The sequence below is a fragment of the Macrosteles quadrilineatus genome, unplaced genomic scaffold (assembly GCF_028750875.1).
Source record: "Macrosteles quadrilineatus isolate MER2022 unplaced genomic scaffold, UCM_ALF_1.0 Scaffold_2__2_contigs__length_208266976, whole genome shotgun sequence".
In the NCBI taxonomy this organism is placed as follows: Eukaryota; Metazoa; Arthropoda; class Insecta; order Hemiptera; family Cicadellidae; genus Macrosteles; species Macrosteles quadrilineatus.
The window spans coordinates 44,052,181-44,076,629 of record NW_026542595.1 but is presented as its reverse complement, the minus strand read 5'-3'; the positions used below and the strand labels follow the sequence as shown (position 1 = coordinate 44,076,629).

General features: G+C 35.8%; 1 protein-coding gene across 1 annotated transcript; it reads right to left on the bottom strand.

The window, feature by feature from the left end:
- Positions 1-297: 297 nt before the first annotated feature.
- Positions 298-24,449, bottom strand: LOC128987190 (small integral membrane protein 8-like). Its single transcript, XM_054407932.1, has 3 exons — positions 24,341-24,449; positions 4,481-4,588; positions 298-532 (listed from the first exon to the last, which is right to left on the bottom strand). The coding sequence occupies exons 2-3, from the start codon at positions 4,574-4,576 to the stop codon at positions 377-379; spliced, it is 252 nt and encodes an 83-aa protein (XP_054263907.1). The 5' UTR covers positions 4,577-4,588; positions 24,341-24,449; the 3' UTR covers positions 298-376.

The window sequence follows — 24,449 nt, the reverse complement described above, 5'->3', positions numbered from 1 at the left end:
TTTAGATTAAGATGTGTAATTGAATTTTGTTTCTGAAACCAAAGGTGGATGTATCTATTTCATACACCAGATTTAAAGAACAAATTTTTCGCTTCAGTGTCCTCCCTGTTTCAAAGCACAGGGTCCAGCAGCTAGTTAAGTAATAAAAATACTAATATGTCAATTCAATGGGGTTAATGATGCCTTTAGTTCATTATTTATTCTCTTAACATGAAGATGTTGAAAAAATGCAATTTCTTATTTGTATAGTGGGAAAACATATTTATTTAAGTTTTAGGTAAATGAGGAGGAAGTGTGTGTCAGTATTTAAACCAAATTGTTTTTATTTGCTATACATATTTACAGATAACACTATACAGGTTGATTAGTTTACAAGCTAATCCCATTTAGATTGTTTGAGCTTGTAAACCTCTTTGCCCTCATTGTCGATGGCTGGGTAGTAGCCCATACCCGCGTACTTGTGCCTCATGTAGCCTATGTAACTAACACATCCAGCTAGAGCCAACAACCCGAGCCCCATCACCACTCGGTTCTGCAAATGAAAGCAGCTCATCAGCTATGTTATCCTAAAATAAACTCAATTACTAGTTCCTATTGTCAGTTGTGGCGGCTAGCCCAAAAGGACTCTCTTACGCCGCCCTCCCAACAATACATAAATCAACTACATTTAAATATTCTTAGGTTAAATTAAATTAAAATTACTTTAACGAGTACTTAAACCAATATGTTTTGTATACAAAATAATACTACTAAAATTAGTACTAAAAATAGAACTAATATAAGTACAGTAGAACCTCTTTAATCCGAACTAATTGGGACCGGGGGTAGTTCGGATTATTGAATAATTCGGATTACAGAACATATTGTTGTTTTTACATAACAAAGTTAGGGAAAAGTGAAAATGCTTTTTTAAGTAAAATACAGTGTTTATTTAATACAGTAGTAGACATAAGGAATAAACAGTAGGCCTACTATACATTACAATTGAAATAACTACGGTGCTTATATCAATAAATACAGTATACATACAATATAGAACTACTGTACTGTGTATAGAGTACAGCAATGAGGCGTTCAGATTAGTGGACGTTCGGATTAAAGAGGTTCTACTGTAGTACAATATAAACATATGTACCGATTTGTTGTGTTTTTACAACAAATTAATATGAGTAAACACAAACAGATAGTAAGCTGATCGGAACAATAGGCAAAGCACCCACAATGCACTACGAGGAGTGGGGGTAAAATTGGCCAGCTATGGATAGTTCTTCGTCTCTCAGTCGTTGTCGTTTCCTTCCCGTCCTACGTGTATTAGTTGAGCTATCGAAAATCGATCGTGCAAATTAAATTCAATCCGCGGTGTTTGTCCGGACAGTTATTATTTTCATCAATCGTTAAGCCTATATCCCGCAGGGATATATATGCCGCGCGTGGTGCAAATAAAATCAGTTTTGAAAAAAAGAAAGTGTTGTAACGTAACTTTACCGGCAAACACAGACCGCTATTGAAAATTCACGTTTCGTTGACCAAATCGTTCAATCGCGTTTTTTGGGGAAAAGCTCAGCTAATTCCGTATTCCCCTCCCACACCTCAGTGTTTGTGTCTTTGTAGGACGTCCGAAATTTGTAAGTAATTAGTGTTATTTATTGTTATATTCGTAGTTTTCACTGAGTCGCACATGGTGTAGAATTTTCCTGATATAGTTTGTTACATCTTTTTATATTAGTACATGTTTTCAGGTTCAAGTCCTCATTAGTATCTTTAATATCCATTCCTGGTATATCAATCTGTATTGCATATTAAACTGTGATTGTCTTATTATATCGAACCAATTAAATTGTACAGGATTTTGTATTTATATTTGATGTAACTATTGATACGTACTTGTCCAAGGCATTCTTTCTCTTGATTACTTATAAGAATAAACTTTTAAATTAATGAGAAACAAATTATATTAAAGAAAGGAATTCACACTTTTATTTTGATCACACAAACATAAACATGAACACAGCTTAATATAAAAAGTAAAACATATGATATTGAAACAATGTACATTTAAACAGTTCAGAGGCAAAATTGTCAATGATCCAATAGTAACTTGTAAATTATTCTATTAAAACAAATTCATTAACAGAGTCATTTGTTTAATTTTTGCTGCGATCTTTAATCAGAGATTAATTAAGAGTGCAACAGCCATTATTTTATTTGGGGAAAATCATATAATATTGAAAGTGGAGGTAGGCAGCTGGTTCGGCTAGATACGGAGGTGTTATAGTAATACCGGAAACAAAAGAACCCTGGGCCGTTGCAGGTTTGAATGGTACGCCACACCTACCGGCGCGAACCATGTGATCTTTTCGTTTCTGCGCAGGTTGTTTTGTTCTTGGTATGTCTATAATTGGGGTAGTGTGTGTGTTTGTTAATAGATGAACCGCCAAAGTACCGTTTAGTCATAAAATAATAAGCAATCTTCTAGCACATATTATTGTGATTATACAGAACACTGTTTAATCAGGTTGGACTACGAGACTCGACCTTCGTTTTTTAAATCGTTGGCCAACGAAGGATTTTGCTGGTACTGGTCATCTCAAATATTAAATTAAATATCACACCCAATTTGGCATATTCGGGATCAGTGTGTAATCGTGCCACATACTTCCCTTTCAATGGGTTCATTCATCATTTTTTGATTAAAACTTATAATTGATTGTTGCACTCGAAGCCGGTTTTCATTTATTATTTAATATTGTTGGTAAATTTCAGACAGTCGTAAATTAGACATTAAATGATGGAATAATATAGTGTAAATGTTTTTATACTGCAAAATAAATTGAATTGTTATATATTTTCATAGTTCTCAATATCCTGGGTATTTCTTTTAGCATTAACAGTCATTCAATAGAAGTTTGGTAATATGCAGTAAATAAAAGGCCACTACAAAAGATTCACCTTTGAAGTGCAACACTAGATTTAGTGTGGTAGTGAGCAGAGTAAATTCAGTGTACTTTAAGATTTATTTCAGTTTGGAAGAACTTCAAACAGTGCCAGGGACGTCCCATAAGGACTTCTGGGGATAATTTTATTCTACAGAGCCCACTTAAATATTATTTTTAACATCAAGCCTCCACTGCCAAACGCTCTGTTGTTTATATTATTCACAGTTCTTCCAACCCAGGGGCAACCAAAATTTGTAAAGATTAAATCGTCAGTGAGTTATTGAGGTGATAACAAGGAGAGTAAAACACATATTTAAATACATATTTAAATATATAAATTTAGAAGGCAAAGTTTTCTTTTTTCTTTACACATATCAAATAATTAGATAATTCAATTCAGTAATAGCTTATTTTTGATCGTTGCTTGCTTGGTAAGGATGGCGTGGACGGCGGCCAGACCGTTCCAATCCCAATACATGTAGGCTAGTCTTATGGCAGATCAACCGAACAGCGCTGAGGGTGCCATGACGTCATTCCAATGCTATAGAATGGGCGCTTTGGGGCTTTGAGTCCAAATAAGACATATATTAGTCAATGAACAAAATTACAAAATTTGCAATGGACATCGTCATATGATTCACTCGATATTAATATAGTTGGGAAATCCGTGTAATATAGTTGGGAAATCCGTGTAATATAGTTGAGAAATCCACGTAAAATACTTGGGAAATTCAAAGTGTATCCCCCCAATATTTTTTTCGTGCCATGCCCTGACTGTAGGTAAAATTATTGCGATGGAAAGAGTGACCCTTTCTAAACAAATCTGTTATTAATTAACTTTGTGAAGCTTTCCTCTTTGACATTGTGGAGGACACCCTCACTAAATAACGAGTAACGACAACTAACTGCAGAACACAGGCACAGAAGAACGCACTAGACTGAGCGGGAACTTACAGCGCATGAGCGGCAGTGTTGCCAACCTAATATGATGATTTTCCACGTAATCGCCACTGGAAATTTACTTTTTCATTTTGATGTCCCCAGAGGCCAAAAACACCATTCGTTCAAAATTGTATATATATAATTTTTTTATATAATGTATATATATATATATGTACCCATAAACGTGATAACTTGAGTAATTTTTGTCCGATTTTGGCTTTCTATTTCTCCTAACCTTAGATATTCTTTAGAATATCATTATTGTGTTATTTTCAGGGCAGACCCATTTGCAGACATTTTTATTAGGCCTAAGTTAAATCAAATAGCAGCCTTGGAAACCAGTTTGAATAAATATATATTGTATGTGTGTTTGTGTAGCAAATTTAAACTTAACTTTTTTGTATTCTTTGACAAACGTAATTGATGGTAGGCTTTCGTTTATATGTAAGTGTATTTCATAGAACATTGCACACACGCTGTCACTAGTCTACTCTAATGATACAACAACTTTTATCACACTAAGTTAACTATGCAGCCCTTATGATCCATAAAACAAAAATATGCAATGAACTAGTAACTTTTATTGGATCATTGATACTTACTGGTGTAGCGTACAATTCAAAGTTAACAACCCTAAAGACTGAACTTGTTTTCAAAGACTTAATCCCATCTCCAGGCTTGGCCTCCTTCTCTGTCATGATATTATGATTCTGAAACAATGAAATTATAATAATGTAGACATACTCCCAAACAAAAATCGATCACAACTTAGGCTACCGGTACCATCTTTCATATGTAGTTACCGTCTTGTGCGTCAATAGTATAAGTGTAAATATATTATTACTAGTGTAATTAGACGTATATTTTTATTATTTTTAGTTGATTTCCCATATAGGGAATAAGCTATTCCCTAGGTCCATAGGTCTCATGGTAAGACCTAGACTCGGGACTGATTTACTTTTTTGTTTTGAGGTCCCCAGAGGCCAAAAACACCATCAGTTCAAATTCATATATATATATTTACATAGGCTATATATATACAGGGCGTTTTTTTTTTTTTTTTTTAACTTGCATCTTTATTTATGTAAAAACCGCAATAGATAGAACTATGCAGTTGGCGGGAAGGGGCGATGTCTACTTGTACCTGCGTCTAGTTGTACCTGCTGCATTTTGGTGACAGGCGTCTAGTTGTACCCCGTCCAAAGCTGTAGGGACAACTTGACGATGGTGCGGACGTCTAGTTGTACCTACGTCTAGTTGTCTCTACGTCTAGTTGTACCTCTTAAAAATCTACAGGTACAACTAGTCGGGAACGCCACCGTCTACTTGTACCTCATACGTCTGCGTCTACTTGTACCTACGACTACTTGTACCTACGACTACTTGTACCTACGACTACTTGTACCTACGACTACTTGTACCTACGACTAGTTGTACCTACGCCTACTTGTACCTACGTCTAGTTGTACCTGCGGCTAGTTGTATCTCCCCTTCAACTTGTCACCAGTTTAAGGGATTTATTTGATTTCCTTAAAAGTCATACAATCTTATGACAATTTATTATAAACAACTTGCTACAAAAGCCAGGAAAATTTGGCTTGTCTGCAGCTCATTGAGAAACATTACAGTGTATGTTAAATGGAGAAGTATGTGTAGTACATTGCATAGTTTTTGTCGAGTTTTCAACCGCTGGACCTCAACTTCATTGTACACTTCATTGTTCATTGTTCATTGGGAAATCCATTGTAAACTATAAGAAATGCACACAAATCAATGCAAATACTTTAAGGTTATGTGAACAAATATTTAAAGGGATCAGCAAAAATAGTAATACATAATTGCTGGGCAGCGGTCTATTGCAATTCATTAGGGATATACTGCTTGTATATTTAATGATATATATATAAATGTTTTAATTAAATAAGCGATTTTCGGTACTAGGGCTGGAAAATTTTAATCACAACTATAGCTGCCATTTCGACCCTGGACAGCAATGCGTAGCTTTCAGCCTCCAATTGTCTGTAAAACTACTAAAACATCGTATTGAGGTGAAAAATATTTGCCAATCATACTCAGTCGACTCGGAACACTGCAGTTCCTGATTTAATTAAGGGTATTATTAAAAAGTACTCGTGCAGTAATCAATTAAACAGGGTAACGAATTGAAGGATAGATACAACTAGACTATAAGGACACAAAATACGCTTAGGTACAACTAGACGTAGGGACTACTAGACGGAGGGACCACTAGTCGTAGGGACTACTAGTCGTAGGGACTACTAGTCGTAGGGACAACTGGTCGCATCCGTACAAGCTAGGTGATACTACTTGTCGGTGGGATACACGTCTAGTTGTACCTACGTCTACTTGTACCTACGTCTAGTTATACCTCCTAAAAATCTGCAGGTACACCTAGTCGGGTGAGCCACCGTCTACTTGTACCTACGTCTAGTTGTACCTACGACTAGTTGTCCCTAGGCCTCGAGGTACAAGTAGACGTAGGTACAACTAGACGGAGGGACAACGAGACGCGGTCCCGGCGGGAATCATCTGTTGACGTAGGGAGCACAATTTTTTTGAATTCAACGTTACATTCACATTCCCCCCTTTCCCCCCCTGCCACCAACTTAATTTTTTTAAATAGCAAGGTACCCCTTGACATATCAAATGAAAGAGCATGAAAAAAAGAAAATGTTTGATGAAAAGAAATTGAAAATCGGTTAATAAATTTGTGAGATATTCCCCCCCCCCCTCCACCCATCGGAACTTAATTTTTTTTTAATAGCAAGGTACCCCTTGTGACATATCAAATGAAAGAGCATGAAAAAAGAAAATGTTTGGTGAAAAAAAATTTAAAATCGGCTCATGAATTTGGGAGATAACCCCCCCCCCCCTTTTCCCCTACCCATAACTTTTTTTTAATAGCACGGTACCCCCCCTTGTGACATATCAAATGAAAAATAAATTTCACCAAACATTTTCTTTTTTCATGCTCTTTCATTTGATATGTCACAAGGGGTACCTTGCTATTGAACAAAATTAAGTTCCGGGGAGAGGGGGGCAAAATATCTCAAAAATTTATGAACCGATTTTCAATTTTTTTTTTCATCAAACATTTTCTTTTTTCATGCTCTTTCATTTGATATGTCACAAGGGGTACCTTGCTATTAAAAAAAATTAAGTTTGTGGCAAGGGAGGAAAGGGGGGGAATGTAAATGTAACGTTGAATTCAAAACAATTGGGCCCCCTACGTCAATAGATGATTCCCGCAAACTGCATATTTCTATCTATTGCGGTTTTTACATTAATAAAGATGCAAGTTTAAAAAAAAAAAACACCCTGTATATATATAGCCTATATAAATATACAGGGTGAGTTTTAATTGTCTCCCCCCAACTTTTTTCTACATTTTTTCAAACATCAATCCCAGACCACTTTCAAACATTGTTGGGTGGTAAGTACTTCATTTAAACAAGGTGGTCATTTCCAGCCGCCATCTTGGATCCGCCATATTGGATACCAAATATTTTTTTTCAAATGTAAAGGTGGGGTTGTAACCCATTATTTCGAACTAGATTTTTACCCTGATTGCAATGCCACAAACAGTTTTTAAAAATCTTGATCCATTCCAAAGTTATGAGGGGTTTTTAAAACTTTATTTGTAGTCCATTTTAAAATTGTGCATTTACATACCAAGACCATAATCTCAAAATAGTGCTAGATAAAGATGAGTATACACTACCAGTCATTGTCGACCTATTTTCACTTGGTTATGGCAGGTGTATTTTTTTCAGCCACCATCTTGGATCCGCCATTTTGAAATGTGATAAATTATTTTAAATATGAAGGGGGTGTTGTGACCCATCATTTCGAACGACTTTTTTAAGCTGAACTCAATTCCATGATCCGTTTTTCATTTTCATATTTTGATTTTGAAATATTGAAATTTTTTACAAAAAAAATGCAATATTTCATAACTTGATAACAAAAAATGGATTGCGGCATTGAGTTCAGCTTAAAAAATGAATTTGAAATTATGGCTCACAACACCCCCTTCATATTTAAAATAATTTATCACATTTCAAAATGGCGGATCCAATATGGCGGCCAACAAAAAATACATCAATCATAACCAAGTGAAAATAGGTCGACAATGACTGGTAGTGTATGTTAAAATGGGCTAAAAATAAAGTTTTAAAAACCCCTCATAACTTTGGAATGGATCAAGATTTTTAAAAACGGTTTGTGGCATTGCAATCAGGGTAAAAATCTATAGTGGAATAGAATACAGAATAGGACTGGCCTCTGAGGAGGTAGGGGATGCGACGTTGCCACTTCGTTCTTGGCTGGTGAGCTGACTTTCACCTAGAGCCGGGGAGCGGGCGCGGGCATCCCTCTGACTCTGTCTTCCCACTTGTAGGGTAGTTTAACACTAGAAATTATTAATTTTTTGGCGGTATCGGTTAGTGTTGTCATGTTTATATCACATGGAAGATACATTCATCCCTTAAATGATTATGGATAGATTATTTGCACAATTAATGACTTAAACCACTACTAGATTTAGTTTTTGAAAAATATATTAACAAAGAATTAATAAATATAAATTGATAATACATTTTATATAGGGTCACCTTTACAAGGCTCTGGAAATATGTTGCCTATAGTCAAACGTTTGTCAAACCCCAATTTTTAAACAAATCACCGTAACAATAAGAGCAAATTAATACATAATGGTCCAAAAACTTTTATAGCAGTTTTAAAAATCTTGTAAATTGTTGCCCTGCTTATAGTTTGATACATAAAACAAATTAACATGGAAATGACATGGAAATGCCACTCGACTAAACTTAAACTTACGGAGAACAGGTAGATCAATAGTGACGTTTCTGTAATATTGTGATTTGACAAAAAAGTCCGTTAGTTTTGTATTGAATTTAAGAAAATTGAACTAACGTTTACATACATTTATGTGTTGCATTCATTAAAATAATCATACGATATATTCACTCTTCTATAACAAAAAAAAAACTTCTAATGTAGGTACTCTAGAAATCCTCGAAAAACATACCAGGTAAAAAGGGAAATAGATAACATAACTGCCAATTTATTGCGAAAATGACATAACTATTTTTATTAGAAAATATTATTACATTGCACTGGAAATTGTTACATAAAAATATTTAAAAAAGAAAATATTGACGTATGAAACTTAAATAAAATGTTTAAGGGACAATGACATTTTTATATAGGCCTATCAAGATATTTGCATTACGTAAAAGAACACCACGTCCGACGTTACGATATCGCAAACGTTTCACGTGTACTCGTGGTCGTCCACGTCGCGTACTGTTGTCCGTATTCATTGGGCGAAACACAGTTCATAGACGAATTCTTGACAAAACAGGAGGGTATACTAAAAACGCACAGGTCGGCTATCGGGCAGAGACTGACTGAGTGCGTGGCACAACTTGGCAACAGTGGACAGTTTTCTATAAGCTGATTGGATGCCACATGCCCCGCCCCACCCGACTCGAACTGGTTCCGGTCCTATTCTGTATTCTATTCCACTATAGTTTGAAATAATGGGTCACAACCCAAGCTTTACATTTGAAAAAAAATTTACATCCAATATGGCGGATCCAAGATGGCGGCCGGAAATGAACACCTTTTCAAAATGAAGTACTTACTACCCAACAATGTTTGGATGTGGTCTGGGATTGATATTTGAAAAAAATGTACATTTGAAAAACAATTTTGCATCCAATATGGCAGATCCAAGATGGCGGCCGGAAATGACCTCCTTTTCAAAATGAAGTACTTACTACCCAACAATGTTTGGATGTGGTCTGGGATTGATATTTGAACAAAATGTAAAAAAATGTGGTGGGGAAACAATTAAAACTCACCCTGTATATATAGCCTATATGAATTTCAACTGATGGTGTTTTTGGCATCTGGGGACAAACATTTTTATTTTTGACGTTTTCAACCGATCTTTATAAAACTTGGTATGTAGGTTAAGGTAGAAAAGAGCAATGTTAGAAAAAAAATTCATCTTGATTCAATTTAAAATTTCAAAATGGCGGCCATTTGAATTTTTTTAACTTAAATTACTCAAAAACGGCTAATGTTATGAAAAAATTTCAAGAACACTTTTATTTAGCAGTTTTGATTCCCTATCAAATTATACCAAGTTCAAAAAGATCGAATAAGAAATAGCTTAAATATTACGATATTTAGTTGTAAAATGGGGTAGAATACGGCAGAAGCTAGTCACGTTTACCCCATTTTACAACTAAAAATCGTAATATTTCAGCTATTACTTATTCGATCTTTTTGAACTTGGTACCGTTTGATAGGTAATTAAAAATGCTAATTAAAATTGTTAAAATTGTTAAAATTGTTAAAATGGTGATGGGGGAAAGTATATTTGCTTCTCTAGTCTATGCTCAGACTGTGTTGCTCTTTGCCCCACTACCGCTTTTCAAAACGGTTTGAATTGTAATTGGAGGCCCAAAGCAACGTCAGAGGTTTAGTTTATAACCTCAAAGTTTGATTTGAATCAGCAATAATTACAATCGTAGTACTTATCTGCAATCAATGATACGTAACTCTATTTTTATTAAGTTATTTTATATGTCTTGGGTCTTAAAATACCTCAAAGGCTTTCACTTGAGATATTGATAGTTTTAATCAGTTAAAAGTTCAAGATACTGTATCGCTCAATCAGAAAATATAAATTTGATTATTTCTTGGATATGGAATTTAGTTTTAGATATATTTACTTAATTCTAATTACGTTATTCTATTTGTTTTGACCTAAGAACCTTCAGTGAAATAACAGCTTCCATTTCATTTATTGATTATTAAGATCAGACGTACCTAAAGCACACAGCTAAATCACGAACAACACAAATTGTTCAAAATTGGAGTTATTTATGATCGATTTATAGTTAAACGATCTTGCTTGCAACCTCAACAGTAACTGTCGACTTTGACGGGTTTCACCTAGTAAATCTTAAAAAAACTTTTGTAATTATTTGCAAATCTACACAAATTAGGCTTTCCAATGACCTTTTAATTAATAAAATCGGTTCAGTAGAACTGTAGATTTAATTGTACAAAGTTTAACAACAACATCTTTAATTCAGTATTTTCTCACCACTATAAATTGGGAGGTTGCTTAACGTTTTTGCAAATAACTTTGAAACGGTGAGGAAATCGACCAAAGTTGTAGGTCATATTCTGAAAGAGAATAAAATTTCCTACAAATTACTATTATGTATTTCTTGAAAATACTCAATAAAGGCAGCCTAAAGTTGGCTACAAATATAAACTTGGGAAAAAATGAGTTTTAAATGTATTAGGTATTGTTTATTTTTATTTTTTCACCTCAAATATCTAATAAAATCTAAATTTCATAATTATTTGCAAATCTACACAAATTAGACTTTCCAACGACCCATTAAGTAACAAAATCGGTCCGGTAGAACTGGTAGAAGTCTAGATTTAGTTGTACAAAGTTTAACAAAAATATATCTAATTCAGTATTTTCTCACCACTATATAATTAAACTTTGAAATGGAGGAAAAATCGACCAAAATGGATGTGATATTCTGAAAAAGAATAAAATTTACTACAAATAACTACTATGCATTTCTTGTTCATACTTACGAGGGTTGTTTTAGCGAATTTCCCTATAGGGAAGTAGCTATTACCGTAGGTGGCACGGTAAGACCTAGACCCGGGACCGATTTACTTTTTCATTTTGATGTCCCCAGAGGCCAAAAACACCATTCGTTCAAATTTTTATATATGTATATATATATATATATATAGACTTATATATATATATATATATATATACGTCCGTGAACGCGATAACTTGAGTAATTTTTGTCCGATTTTGATGAAATTTGGTTTAAAGGTGTAAAGCGGGATAAACTTGAATGAGTTCGCGAACCAGCACGATCGGACCATGGGAACGGGGCTTTACGGGGGGTTTTGTGGGGTAAAAATTGGTTTTTCTCACTTTTGACCCCCAAAACACAAAATTTCCCGATTTCTCTTTAGACCTTTTTAAAGAGCTTAAAAAAACAAATAATTTAGTATATAAAAGTATTTTTGTTCGATTATTAGTAACGGAGAAAATTAAAAAAATTGTAAATTTAAAATTCCCATGTTATTCTTATGGAGAATACTGTCAAATGTTGTAGTTTGCTTGTTTATGGATATATTTTGATCAAACTTGGCAAATTTATTTATTTTGTACTAAGCTATCAATATTTTACTCAAAAACATACTTTATTAGTTTCCTTGTAGCAGCAAACCTAGGTACTCGTTAAACCTAATGTTATTAAAATATATTTAACTGAAAATCAATTCAGACAAATGGAAATTCGCTTAGTCGGCAGGTTTGCTGCGGCGGGGGTATTTTAAGTAAGGGCCGTTTTTATTTTTAACAAAAGATACAAATAATTTTGTAAAATAATTTTTATTTTCTGATTCTACATACTTTTACCTATTTTTCTATATAGTTGCCTTGTTTATTTAAGCACTTGTCACAACATACAACTAGGCTAAGTTTTTAATTCCCTCTTCAAAGAATTCGGCCGCCTGCTCCGACAGCCAAGAGTTCACGGCCGCTTTCACTTTATCGTCGTCATTGAAGCGCTGCCCGCCAAGATGGTGTTTCAGGTACCGGAAAAGGTGAAAATCGCTAGAAGCAAGGTCGGGGCTGTATGGTGCATGGTCCAAAACTTCCCAGCCAAAAGAATCAATCAAATCCCGAGTCTTTTGAGAGTTGTGAGGCCTAGCGTTATCGTGCAGGAGCAAAACTCCTTTTGTCAGCATGCCGCGCCGTTTGTTTTGAATTGCTCTGCGGAGCTTCTTTAGAGTTGCACAGTAGGCATCTGAGTTGATCGTCGTTCCTCGTGGCATAAAGTCCACTAGCAAAACACCGCGCCGGTCCCAGAACACAGTTGCCATAATCTTGCGCTTTGACAGAGTCTGTTTGGCTTTGACATTGACGGGTGAGGTTGTGTGTCGCCATTCCATTGATTGTCGCTTGCTTTCGGGAGTGATATGAGATACCCACGTTTCATCTCCAGTGACAATTTGACTCAACATGTCATCCCTTCTTCGTCGTAACGAGTCAAAAAGTTCAATGAAGTGACAAATCTCTTCACTTTGTGGTCCTCTGTGAGGAGTCTGGGTACCCACCGAGAACACAATTTCTTAAAGTTTAGCTTTTCAGACACAATTTTGTACTAAACTGATCTTGAAACTTGTGGAAATTGCAAAGAAAGAGTGGAAATTGTGAATCTTCTGTCCTCACGAACCTTTGTTTCGACTGCAGCCACCAAATCATCAGTGATCACAGAGGGCCGGCCTGAGCGTTCTTCGTCATGGACGTTTTGACGGCCATTATTAAACTCTCTAACCCATTGTCGCACTTTACCTTCACTCATTGCATTCAAGCCATAAACTTCTGTTAACTGACGATGAATTTCTGCAGCCGATAGGCTTCTAGCGGTCAAAAAACGTATCCACTGACCGTATCTCACACGCGGCGGGCGATTCAATAATCGTAAACATTATAAAGTAGCACAGCGATGCGTAGACATCAGCTACAGAGCTGCAACTGGCATCAGTGTGAACGGGAAGGATGCCGGCAAGTGGCGCGGTGGCTTGTTGCGGCATCCGCGCGAACTACGGGACTATACACGCAACCGGCCCTTACTTAAAAAACAACCCTCGTAATAAAGGCAGCCAAAAGCTGGCTACAAATAGAATCTAAAAACAGAAACTTGAAAAAAGCAGTTTTTAATGTATTAGGCCTATTGTTATTTTTACTTTTTCACCATAAAAATTTAATAAAATTACAATTTTATAATTATTTGCATAGGCTATCTACATGAGTTAGGCTTTCCAATGACCCATTAATTAACAAAATCGGTCCAGTAGAAGTCTTAATTTAGTTGTACAAAGTTTAAAAAAAAATATCCCAAACTCAATATTTTCTCATTACTATAAATTCGGAGGTTGCTTAGCTTTTTTGCAAATAACTTTGAAACGGTGAGGAAATCAACCAAAGTGGAAGGTGATATTCTGAAAGAGAATACAATTTCCAACATATTGATACCGTGCACTTCTTGGAAATACTCAAAAAAGGCAGCTAAAAGTCGCACCCAAATGAAAAGTGTGAAAAACACCGTTTTCAATGTATTTCTTATAGAAAACATTTTTTTTAATTTTTCCCCATACAAATCATAACAAAAACAAACTTTCATAATTATTTGCAAATCTACACAACTTAAGCTTTCCAAAGGCCCTGTGGGGAATTTATATTAATTAGAAAGCAATGTGGACTGTATTATAGTAATTTTGAATTGGATACACTAACCTTTTGTTATTAAACTGATGCGTAGACTGGGGGCCCCCTTTGATGAATCCTGAAATGCTATAATGTTGATAAGTTCACTTTTTCTCACTATATGATGTTAAAAAACACTTCAATTGTCTTTATAATAAGTTATAAGCCAGCGCTAAATATTTATGTTGGTATAGAGGTTTATGGTATTTGAAAATGTAGGAGAAAAGGCATGTTAAGTCCTCATAGCAACAGGACTTGCCCAAGAGTGTGCCACTACTCTACTGAAGGAAGGAGTTGGTCATGTGATACATATCAGTGACCAATCAGAGAGCTAGTCTTGAAACCATTGGGGTTTGAAGATACTGATGCACTCTATGAGGAAAACATTTAACTATTTGAAATGGTATTTAAATGGAGATTGTGGTGAAATCAGTTACATATTATTAGAGTGCATTAAAATTAAAAATTAATATAAGAATACTTAGAACAAAACAGTATATATATTTGACATACCGGCCCCCCTGAACCGATCCGGTTCAACAGAAAAACAAGAACCATGCATGATTGAAATATGAGGAATAAAAATAAGGAAGGGGGTTGGTAGCCAGAGTTATGTTAGGTTAGTTTATAGGAAGGCGGGAAACCTTAACTACAGGTCGTGTTAAGGTTTTTGTAGATGTCTTGATTTGAACGACTCTTACAGTGCCATCTTGACCAGGAGAGGCTGAGATGATTCGACCAAGCATCCAAGCAAGAGGTGGAGTATTGTCTTCATGAATGATTACTAAGTCTCCGATCTTGAGGTTTTCTTCTGGAGTAGTCCACTTAGATCGTTCTTGGAGGGTCTGCAGATACTCTCTATGCCATCTGTTCCATATGTGTTGAGCAAATGCGTGCACAAGTTTCCACCGTTTCAGGCGATTTACAGAGATATCCGTGAGATGAGGTTCTATTAGAGACGTCAGAGGTCCTCCTGTCAGGAAGTGTCCTGGAGTTAATGCTTCAAGGTCAGATGGGTCTGCAGAGAGTGGTGTAATAGGCCTTGAATTTAACATTGACTCAACACGAGCAATCAGTGTTAGAAACTCTTCATAGGTTAGAATTTGTGTACCTATGACTCTCTTCAAGTGGTATTTGGCACTTTTTATTGTCCGCTCCCACAAGCCTCCTTGGTGTGGAGCTCGAGGTGGTATGAAATGGAAAGTTATTTTGTTGTTCTGGGCAAACCGTTGTGTTTCAGGTTTTATCATTAGGTCTTGGAAGCATTTTTTAAGCGTTGAGGCTGTTCCAATGAAATTGGTGGCACAATCTGAATATAAATCTGATATAGTGCCTCGTCTGGCAGTAAACCTAGTTAAGGAAGCAATGAATGCATCTGCTGAAAGATCTGTGACCATCTCCAAATGTACAGCCTTTGTGGCAAAGCATATAAATAAACAGAGATAGACTTTAATTGGCTGCAGTCGACGTAAGATGTGAACCTTTACTGTAAAAGGTCCAGCATAATCCATAGCGGAAACATTGAAACAACGAGTAGCCGTAACACGTCCAGCAGGTAAGTCGCCCATTAAAGGTGCTGTCATTTTAGGCTTAGCTTTGAAACATCGAATACATTTAAATATTCTGGAGCGTATAACACTTCTCTGAGACAATATCCAGTAGTTTTGCATTAACATTGCTTGAAGGAGTTGTGGTCCTGCATGTAGATATATTTTATGAAAGAAATCAATCAGCAGGTGGACTACAAAATGGTTCTTGGGAAGCAAAATGGGATGTTTTGCACTGTACTTAAGTGGTGAATTTTTCAGTCTTCCACCAACTCGTATGATTCCTTCTTCATCTAAGAAAGGTGCAAGCCGTTGTATTTGAGTAGAACATGTTTTCTTAGCTTGAAGCGATTTGATCTCATTTGCAAAGCATTCCTTTTGCACACACCAACATATGCGATTTGTTGCACTTTCAAATTCCTGTTTGGTTAAATGAGTGGTTATTTTTGCCTTTAGCTTTAGACATTTAATAAAACGAAGAACATAAGCCATAACGTTTACAAGTTTAGACCATGAGGAATATTTACTTAAAAAATGTAGTTTAGAGTCATCGGTTGATGTTATGAGGTTGAATGTCTCTGATTTCAGTTCATTAAGAGATTCTTCAGGATCTGGGGAAAGTTTAGTTTGTGGCCATGTAATTGAGTCCCATTTAAGCCACTTAGGTCCTGACCACCAGAGCTCATGATTCATTAAAGCGGATGGTGTTAGGCCACGAGAGGCGCAATCAGCAGGGTTCTCTGCTGAGGAAACGTGTCTCCATATGCATGAAGGAGTAAGCTCTTGTATCTGAGCTACTCTATTTGCTACAAATAGTTTTAGCTTGTAAGATGGGGTGTGGATCCATGACAGAGCAATCATAGAATCTGACCACGCATTGATAGCTGTAATATGGTACTGTTTATCAAACTTATTGATGCAATAGTGAAGCAACTTGGCAAGTAAATGAGCGCCGCATAGTTCAAGCCTAGGTATTGTAGTGCGTTTAAGCGGAGCTACCTTTGATTTTGCAATCAACAAATGAGTTGAAACATTGTGATCAGAATCTTCTAACCTTAAAAAGACACATGAAGCATAGCCTGATTCACTAGCGTCTGAAAAGCCGTGTAATTGTATATTACTGGCGTTTACCATGGGAAGGTAGCGAGGTATTTTTAGATTGTCAATTTCTGAGAGCTCACTGATAAATTGAGACCATTTCTCAGAAAGTGTCTCAGGAAGCTGAGTATCCCATTCTAACCCTAAACACCAAATGTGCTGCATTAATGCCTTTGCCCAAAAAACCAGTGGAGAAATTAGACCCATGGGGTCATAAATCTGAGCAATAAAAGAAAGAAGTGCTCTCATTGTATGTACTCCTAAGGGTTTGGGTATAGCATAAGAAAATTTGTCTGTTTGTGGTATCCATTTTAAGCCAAGGACACTGTGACAAGGTTGATCAGTGCTTCGAAGCATGAGGGGAGTTTCACGATGATCCAGCGGAACATTTTCAAGAAGTTTTTCATTATTAGAAGACCATTTTCGTAGCTGAAATCCTCCTTTGAGTAGTAAATCGATAACATCTTGCTGTAAGTCAAGGGCTTCATTTAAAGTGTCACAACCTAACAAAGCGTCATCAACATAGATTTGATCTTGCAGAGCTTTGGCTGCTAGCGGATGGTTATCACCTTCATCGGCCATTAGCTGTTGGATAACACGATTGGCTAAATATGGACTTGAACTCATGCCGTATGTAACCGTGGTTAACTGATACACTTTGATCGGATGAGAGGGCTCTTTTCTCCAGTAAATCAATTGAAATTTTCTATCATCTTCATGAATTAATATCTGCCTAAACATTTGTTTTATGTCACATGTGAAGACATATTTATGTTGTCGAAAGCGAAAAATTATATCAGTGGGATCGTTATGCAGTTTTGGGCCTTGGTGTTGTAAGCTGTTAAGCGAGATTCCAGTAGAAGTTGGGACCGAACTGTTAAAAACCACTCTTAGCTTGTCTCCTTTAAAAACACCATGATGAGGTAGGAAGAAGTGAGGTTCGTCTGAGGGCGGAATTGATTCACAAATTTCCATATGACCAGAAGCCTCATAATCTTGCATGAATTCAACATATTTCACCTTGAAGTCTGGTTGAGCAGCAAATTTATTTTCAAGTGAGTTAAACATACGTTTAGCTACAGGTGCTGAAAGACCCAATTTCTGAGGAGATTCCTTAAACGGTAAACGACAGATATATCTACCGGTATTGTCACGTGAGTGTGAGTTTAGGAAATGTTTTTCACACTCTGCATCAGTTGGCGAAATTTTCAAAGTTTGAGGCGGTTCTTCAATTGACCAGAATCGTTGAAGAGTAGCATGAAGATCTAAGTCGTTAGTTGAGAGAAGAGTGGATATTCCACTAAATTGAAGCGGTTGATTGGAGGGAGCAATAGGTGCGGCACCAAGCACAACAAAGCCAAAAATTGTTCTCATAATGAAGGGTAAATTTTCTCCCATACTTACAGGCGGCTCAAGTAAAGTTTGAGGGAATAGATCCGCCCCTATCAATAAATCAATGGGACCTGGCAAGTCAAAGGTTGGATCGGCTAGCATGTATTTTTTCAGTTGAGCTTTGATGAAGGGTGAGAGTTGAACTCGAGGCAGGTTACTTGTAATCTGATCAAGAATAAGAACAGGATGAGAAGAGGCCAAATTTGACCCACTGAGGGAGGAGATATTCAGATGTGTGAAACCTTTAGGCTTTATGTTAGCCACAGAAATTCCTTTGATATCAGGGACACCAACAGCAGAGCGTTTTACATTTAATATATTTGCACAACTTTCTGAAATAAGTGTGGTTTGTGAGGCGCTATCTAAAACAGCACGTAAAACGAGACCGTTTCCTTTGTGAGTAGAAACTTTCACTAAAGCGGTTGCAAGCAATACAGTATTATTCTGAGTACGAGCCAAACCCATAAGAGTATTCGATTGATTGACATGATCAGGGGACTTAACATTACTTGTACAGGGATCAGCGTTTGCTTCATTCAATGTTGTTTGAGCCTGGTCAAAATGCAGGAGAGTATGATGTCCTTTTGAGCAAGTAAGACAAGTCTGTTTAGATTTACACATTTTAGGTTTGTGCATACCAAAACAGTTTACACATAAGTCCTTACTCTTAATGAAGTCAAACCTGTCTTTAGTATTAATGCCCCCAAATTTAGGACATTTGAATACTATGTGAGTAGTAGCGGAGCAATAAATACATTTAAGCATTCGATCTTTGTCATTAGACGACAACAATACAACATTAGCCCTATTAGTTTTAGCCTTATTTGCAAAATTAGATTTGATTGGGTGGTTGCTCTTATTTTCATTTGGTGAAAATGTTTTGTTCGAAACAAAAGCTAACTCCGCAGCCTCCTCTTGTGTACATTTATTTTCCAAGAAATGAATTAATTCATTGATAGTAGGGACCTTTTTTGAGTCATTACGTGAGTGCTCAAACTTAGTGCGGAGAGCAGAATCAAATTTACGCAAAATATGCGTTGTCAAAAGCAAACTTTCATTAGCAATATCATGACCAAGAGTTTTTAAGGCCTGGTAGTTTTCATTGTAAACTGAGAGAAATTTCCGCAATTGTTTGACAGTAGGCCTAGTAAGTTGAGGCAAATCTAAGATATTGTTAGTATGAAGAGTGATTAGCAGCCTTGTATTGTGGTATCTATCTATCAGAGATTGCCATGCTATAGCATAGTTCGCAGCGTTAAGAGACAAAGATTTCACCAAACCCAATGGCTCATCTGAGAGACAGGATAGCAAATATGTAAATTTTTCTATGTTACTGAGTGACTCATTAGTATGAACTGCATTTTCAAATATGCTATGAAATGGCATCAACTGGTCTGGTTGACCAGAGAATTTACCTAAATCCAATGAAGGCAATTTTATTGTCGGAGGTACAGCCACAGCTTGTGCTGTTGAACTAGCGGTGGACTGATTCAATTGCTCAGATACTGCAGGTGTAGGTATTAATGTGCTACATAAGCTACTAATATTTATGTACAGGTCAGATATTTTATCTTGAAGTTCGGTTACCTTTTCATCTACGATGTCTTCAGGTAGGGGAGTTGTAGAGAACAACTTATTAACAATTTTTTCAAATTCTGCATGTTTTTGAGAAGCTGCAGTTGAAAGTAACTTTATCCTATTTATTTGTTGATCATTTAAAGATTCAAGGGCTTGAACAGTACTTAATGTTGTAACTTGCTTGTCAATACTACTAAGTCTTTGTTCAATAAGTTGACTTTGCTTGACAAAAGATAAAAATCTCATTTTGGAATAGAATAGTCAAACACACAATAAAACTCAAAAGGTCTGTATAAACTCCACCTTGGAATTTATAAATTAAAGTTATTTCTTCACTAGAAATTTCAATAACTTATTTTGCAAAGTATTTGCAATATAAAATCACACTAAATTATTTACATTTTAATTTTCTTTCCAGAAGTTCCAGAAGTATCATTTAATACAATAATGATCTATCGACAATATTACTGTACAAAGCAATCAGCTGTCTTCGTGATAGATGAGAATCAATAACATTTGTAGATAATCAGAACAAGGAAAGGAAGGATATTTATTTCTGGCTACACAATGAATATCCTGGAATGCAAACAGAATACTGAGAGGGGAAGGGGGGTATGTCTGCTAGAGATAAGGCTCATGAAATGGCTGAGATATAATCATGAATATTTAAAATTGGACATGAAACTAGACTTTCACTTTTGTGCATGTTTGGAAATGAAATATGAAAAATCATCAAACTTAAATATGTTTCATTTTGAAAATATATAGTACAATGTCCTATGATTTAAAAAAATCAATAAAACAACACTGGCTTATTTAATAAATGTTCACAAATTATAAAAATGTGTTTGTGATAAAATAAAAAATGTATTTCACAATGAAATTAAATCTTAACAATTCTTTAAATATTTCCAACGCACTGAGTTTATCCGTCCGGCTCGAAGTACCAAAAATGTGGGGAATTTATATTAATTAGAAAGCAATGTGGACTGTATTATAGTAATTTTGAATTGGATACACTAACCTTTTGTTATTAAACTGATGCGTAGACTGGGGGCCCCCTTTGATGAATCCTGAAATGCTATAATGTTGATAAGTTCACTTTTTCTCACTATATGATGTTAAAAAACACTTCAATTGTCTTTATAATAAGTTATAAGCCAGCGCTAAATATTTATGTTGGTATAGAGGTTTATGGTATTTGAAAATGTAGGAGAAAAGGCATGTTAAGTCCTCATAGCAACAGGACTTGCCCAAGAGTGTGCCACTACTCTACTGAAGGAAGGAGTTGGTCATGTGATACATATCAGTGACCAATCAGAGAGCTAGTCTTGAAACCATTGGGGTTTGAAGATACTGATGCACTCTATGAGGAAAACATTTAACTATTTGAAATGGTATTTAAATGGAGATTGTGGTGAAATCAGTTACATATTATTAGAGTGCATTAAAATTAAAAATTAATATAAGAATACTTAGAACAAAACAGTGTATATATATTTGACAGGCCCATTAATTAATAAAATCGGTCCAGTAAAACTCCAGATTTAGTTGTACAAAGATTTTTAAAACTGAATTAGGCCTATATATAAGTTAGAATAGATAATTTCAACGAATGAAAAAAAAAAAATAAGTTAAGTTAACATAGAAGAGTAATTTTCTAACAGTACATGTTAGTTCTTTAATCATACAAAACATATATTTATCTATTTATTCATGAAAGGGTAAATTCTCCGAAACATGGCGCAGGATAGGAACGCCAAATGCCACAATACCAAAACTATCTATCTGATCAAGCGCGCAAACTGATGGTTTATCCATTCATTCTCTAGTTGGATAGTTTATCTGTCTCCGGAAGCAGCACGGACGCCCCCCACCCCACTACACTAAAAACCATCGGATGAATCATCCATCTGAAGACTATCGCCACTATCGGATGAAACATCAGATGGTTGAAATCAGTCGTTTGCCCCATCACTACCCCAGCCCCCCTTCTCACTGAGGGGTATTCCATACCCCCAGACCCCCCCCCCCCCCCGGCAGTCCGAGTTAGCCCCCCCCCCATTTTGGAGCCTAGAGCTGCCTATGTATTTAATACTAGAGGGGTTACAATTAATCCGACTAGAAGTGTACAAATCCCACCTACAGACTGTAGTAGGCCTACCCTACATATTCTTGGATAAGATAAGACAAGACTAATAATTAATTATTAACCCTCCCAGTGTTACTTGACGAAAATTCGACAAGCAGCACACTTTGTGTAGTGTTACTTGTCGATTTTTCGACACGCAGACATCGTTTACGGCGAAGGCTCTATGACTGACTGAATCGGATTGAACTGGATCGAGTTAGGTATCGTTCTTTCCGTAATATTCTAAGCTTTCTCCAGAGGTCTGTCTCTAAGCGCTATTCATTTTAGTTCCGAAAATATTGTAGCAGACAGCTGACGTGCGTGTATTTGTAAACAGCTAGGTTCCCCCGGACCGATGACTGATGTGTTTTATTACGTTTATCATTGTTTTAGTGTTAAAAATCAAAAGTAGTGATATACGTGGTGCATTATAAGAAGATTTAAGTGGTTTTGAAGTGCTGGTTGATGATCCTGAAGAAGTAGGTAGTGATATTGATGTAAATTATCAGCCAGATTCCTAGCTATGGTTAGGCTATGCATTCTTAGCTAAACGCTATGTACTGAAATCAGTTTTTTGCCCATAACTTATTTATTTGCAAATCTACTTCCTTATACAGTCTAACCTTGATATAACGAACCTCGATACAACGAATTCCTTGATATAACGAATTTTTTTAAATCCCCTAGAACTCTCCATAAGACACAATGTATATTTTACCTCTACATAACGAACAAACCATAACAACGACCTTGATTTAACGAATTTTTCGTGATTTCGGCTAAAATAACACACCTCAATATAGCGAATTTATCATTGTCAGAACCTCTACATTGCGAATTTAACCTCTGCATAACGAATTGTCTACGACTTTCCCTCGATATAACAAATCCCCCACCCCTTTATTGTTTTGAAAAATCTGTTTCTTTATCAAATGAAATGGAAAGGTGACGTCATCGCTTGCGCTAACATTTGTCTGCTCCGTTTTACGTGGTTTTACACATCTCTGTCTAATTTCGCTGCGCGCGCTATGTTGCAACTGAGAACTGATTTCATTCTCTGAGGACTGATGACGACGTAATGTTTAGTAAGCTGTGATTGGGCGATAAGTAACTATGGTGAATTGTACAGTTTTTGGATGAAGAGAAACCTAAGAAAGAATATAAAAACAAAACCAAAGAGAAAGAATAGCAACATCGTTATTTTAACATTCCCTTTTCGAGTGTTTTTATTATCTTTAAGTTGGCTATGATTATACACTTTTATAATGCCTTATCTAATAATTTACTGTATTGTTTTCAATACGATTTGTTTCAACTAGCAACACCAATGCTATAGTTAATGATTATTATTGACATTCCTCTGTTGTGATAAATCAGTACTGTACTAAGTAGCCTACCGGACTATCACGAGCAGTAGCTTACAAAACTTTCTACTACTGTTTTGTTTTGTTCTTTACATGGTTTATGACTACGCAATACAGTGTTTGGCTAGGTTTTAGGAGGGTTAGAACAAGCTGTGATTTTAAACTTACAGTTTTTTAACCTGTACCAAGGTCAATGCCATTGTCATGATTGCGCAATATTCAAGATCCCTCCCCTTTATTATGCCGGATAATTTAGGTTCTACTGTACAATGTAAACACTGTACTGTAAAGTATTGTAGCCTATGCTACTTTAATTGTGTTTTAATGACGTCTAATCCCGACCTATATTGACCGACGCTAGTTCTGAACCTCGACTTAGCGAAATTCCTGCAAACATAACCTCTATATAACGAACCTCGTTTTAACGAAACCCTTGATATAACGAATATTCAGTTCGGTCCCTTCAGATTCGTTATACTGAGGTTGGACTGTATTATTATATATTTGTAATCCTCATAAAATTTAGAACAAAGTGGCTATTTTCAAATATTTATAGGCCTATAATTTATACAATTTCATTGAGCGCGAACTTATTTTTTTTTTGAAAATTTTCGAAATTATATTTTTTTTACCTAAAATTTTTTTTTTTTTTTTAATGTTCCTTATGTTTTATATATAATATTGAAGCCCATGATTTTCCAAACAAAATGGTATATAGAACATTAGAATTAACATTGTTTTAAGCTTCTCAGATCCGTTTTAATAAAACCTTGCAAATGCGCCAAAAAAAGGTGGACATTAAGGCCTAAACTATGGACACTTTGAGGGTTAATCAAAACATACAGATAACCTATATTATCTACCTGCACTTTACTATGTAGGCCTAGTGAAAGAAAGTTGCACTTAAGACAGTTAACTATATTTTTTTGGAATCATAAATTAAATATTATAAGTTAAAGTGTAGTTAAACAAACCTTCAAATACTCCTACAAAAACAAAGTAGATGTCTTTAATTACACAACAGCACTTTTGTTTTTGTTTCATTTCGATTTGATTGGTAATGGTAGGTCGGTTCGGGTCGGG

Coding starts and splice junctions, on each gene's coding strand:
- LOC128987190 (XM_054407932.1), bottom strand. CDS start 4,576: ATGACAGAGAAGGAGGCCAAGCCTGGAGATGGGATTAAGTCTTTGAAA. Junction 533..4,480: donor TTGAATTGTACGCTACACCA/GTAAGTATCAAT, acceptor TTTCATTTGCAG/AACCGAGTGGTGATGGGGCT.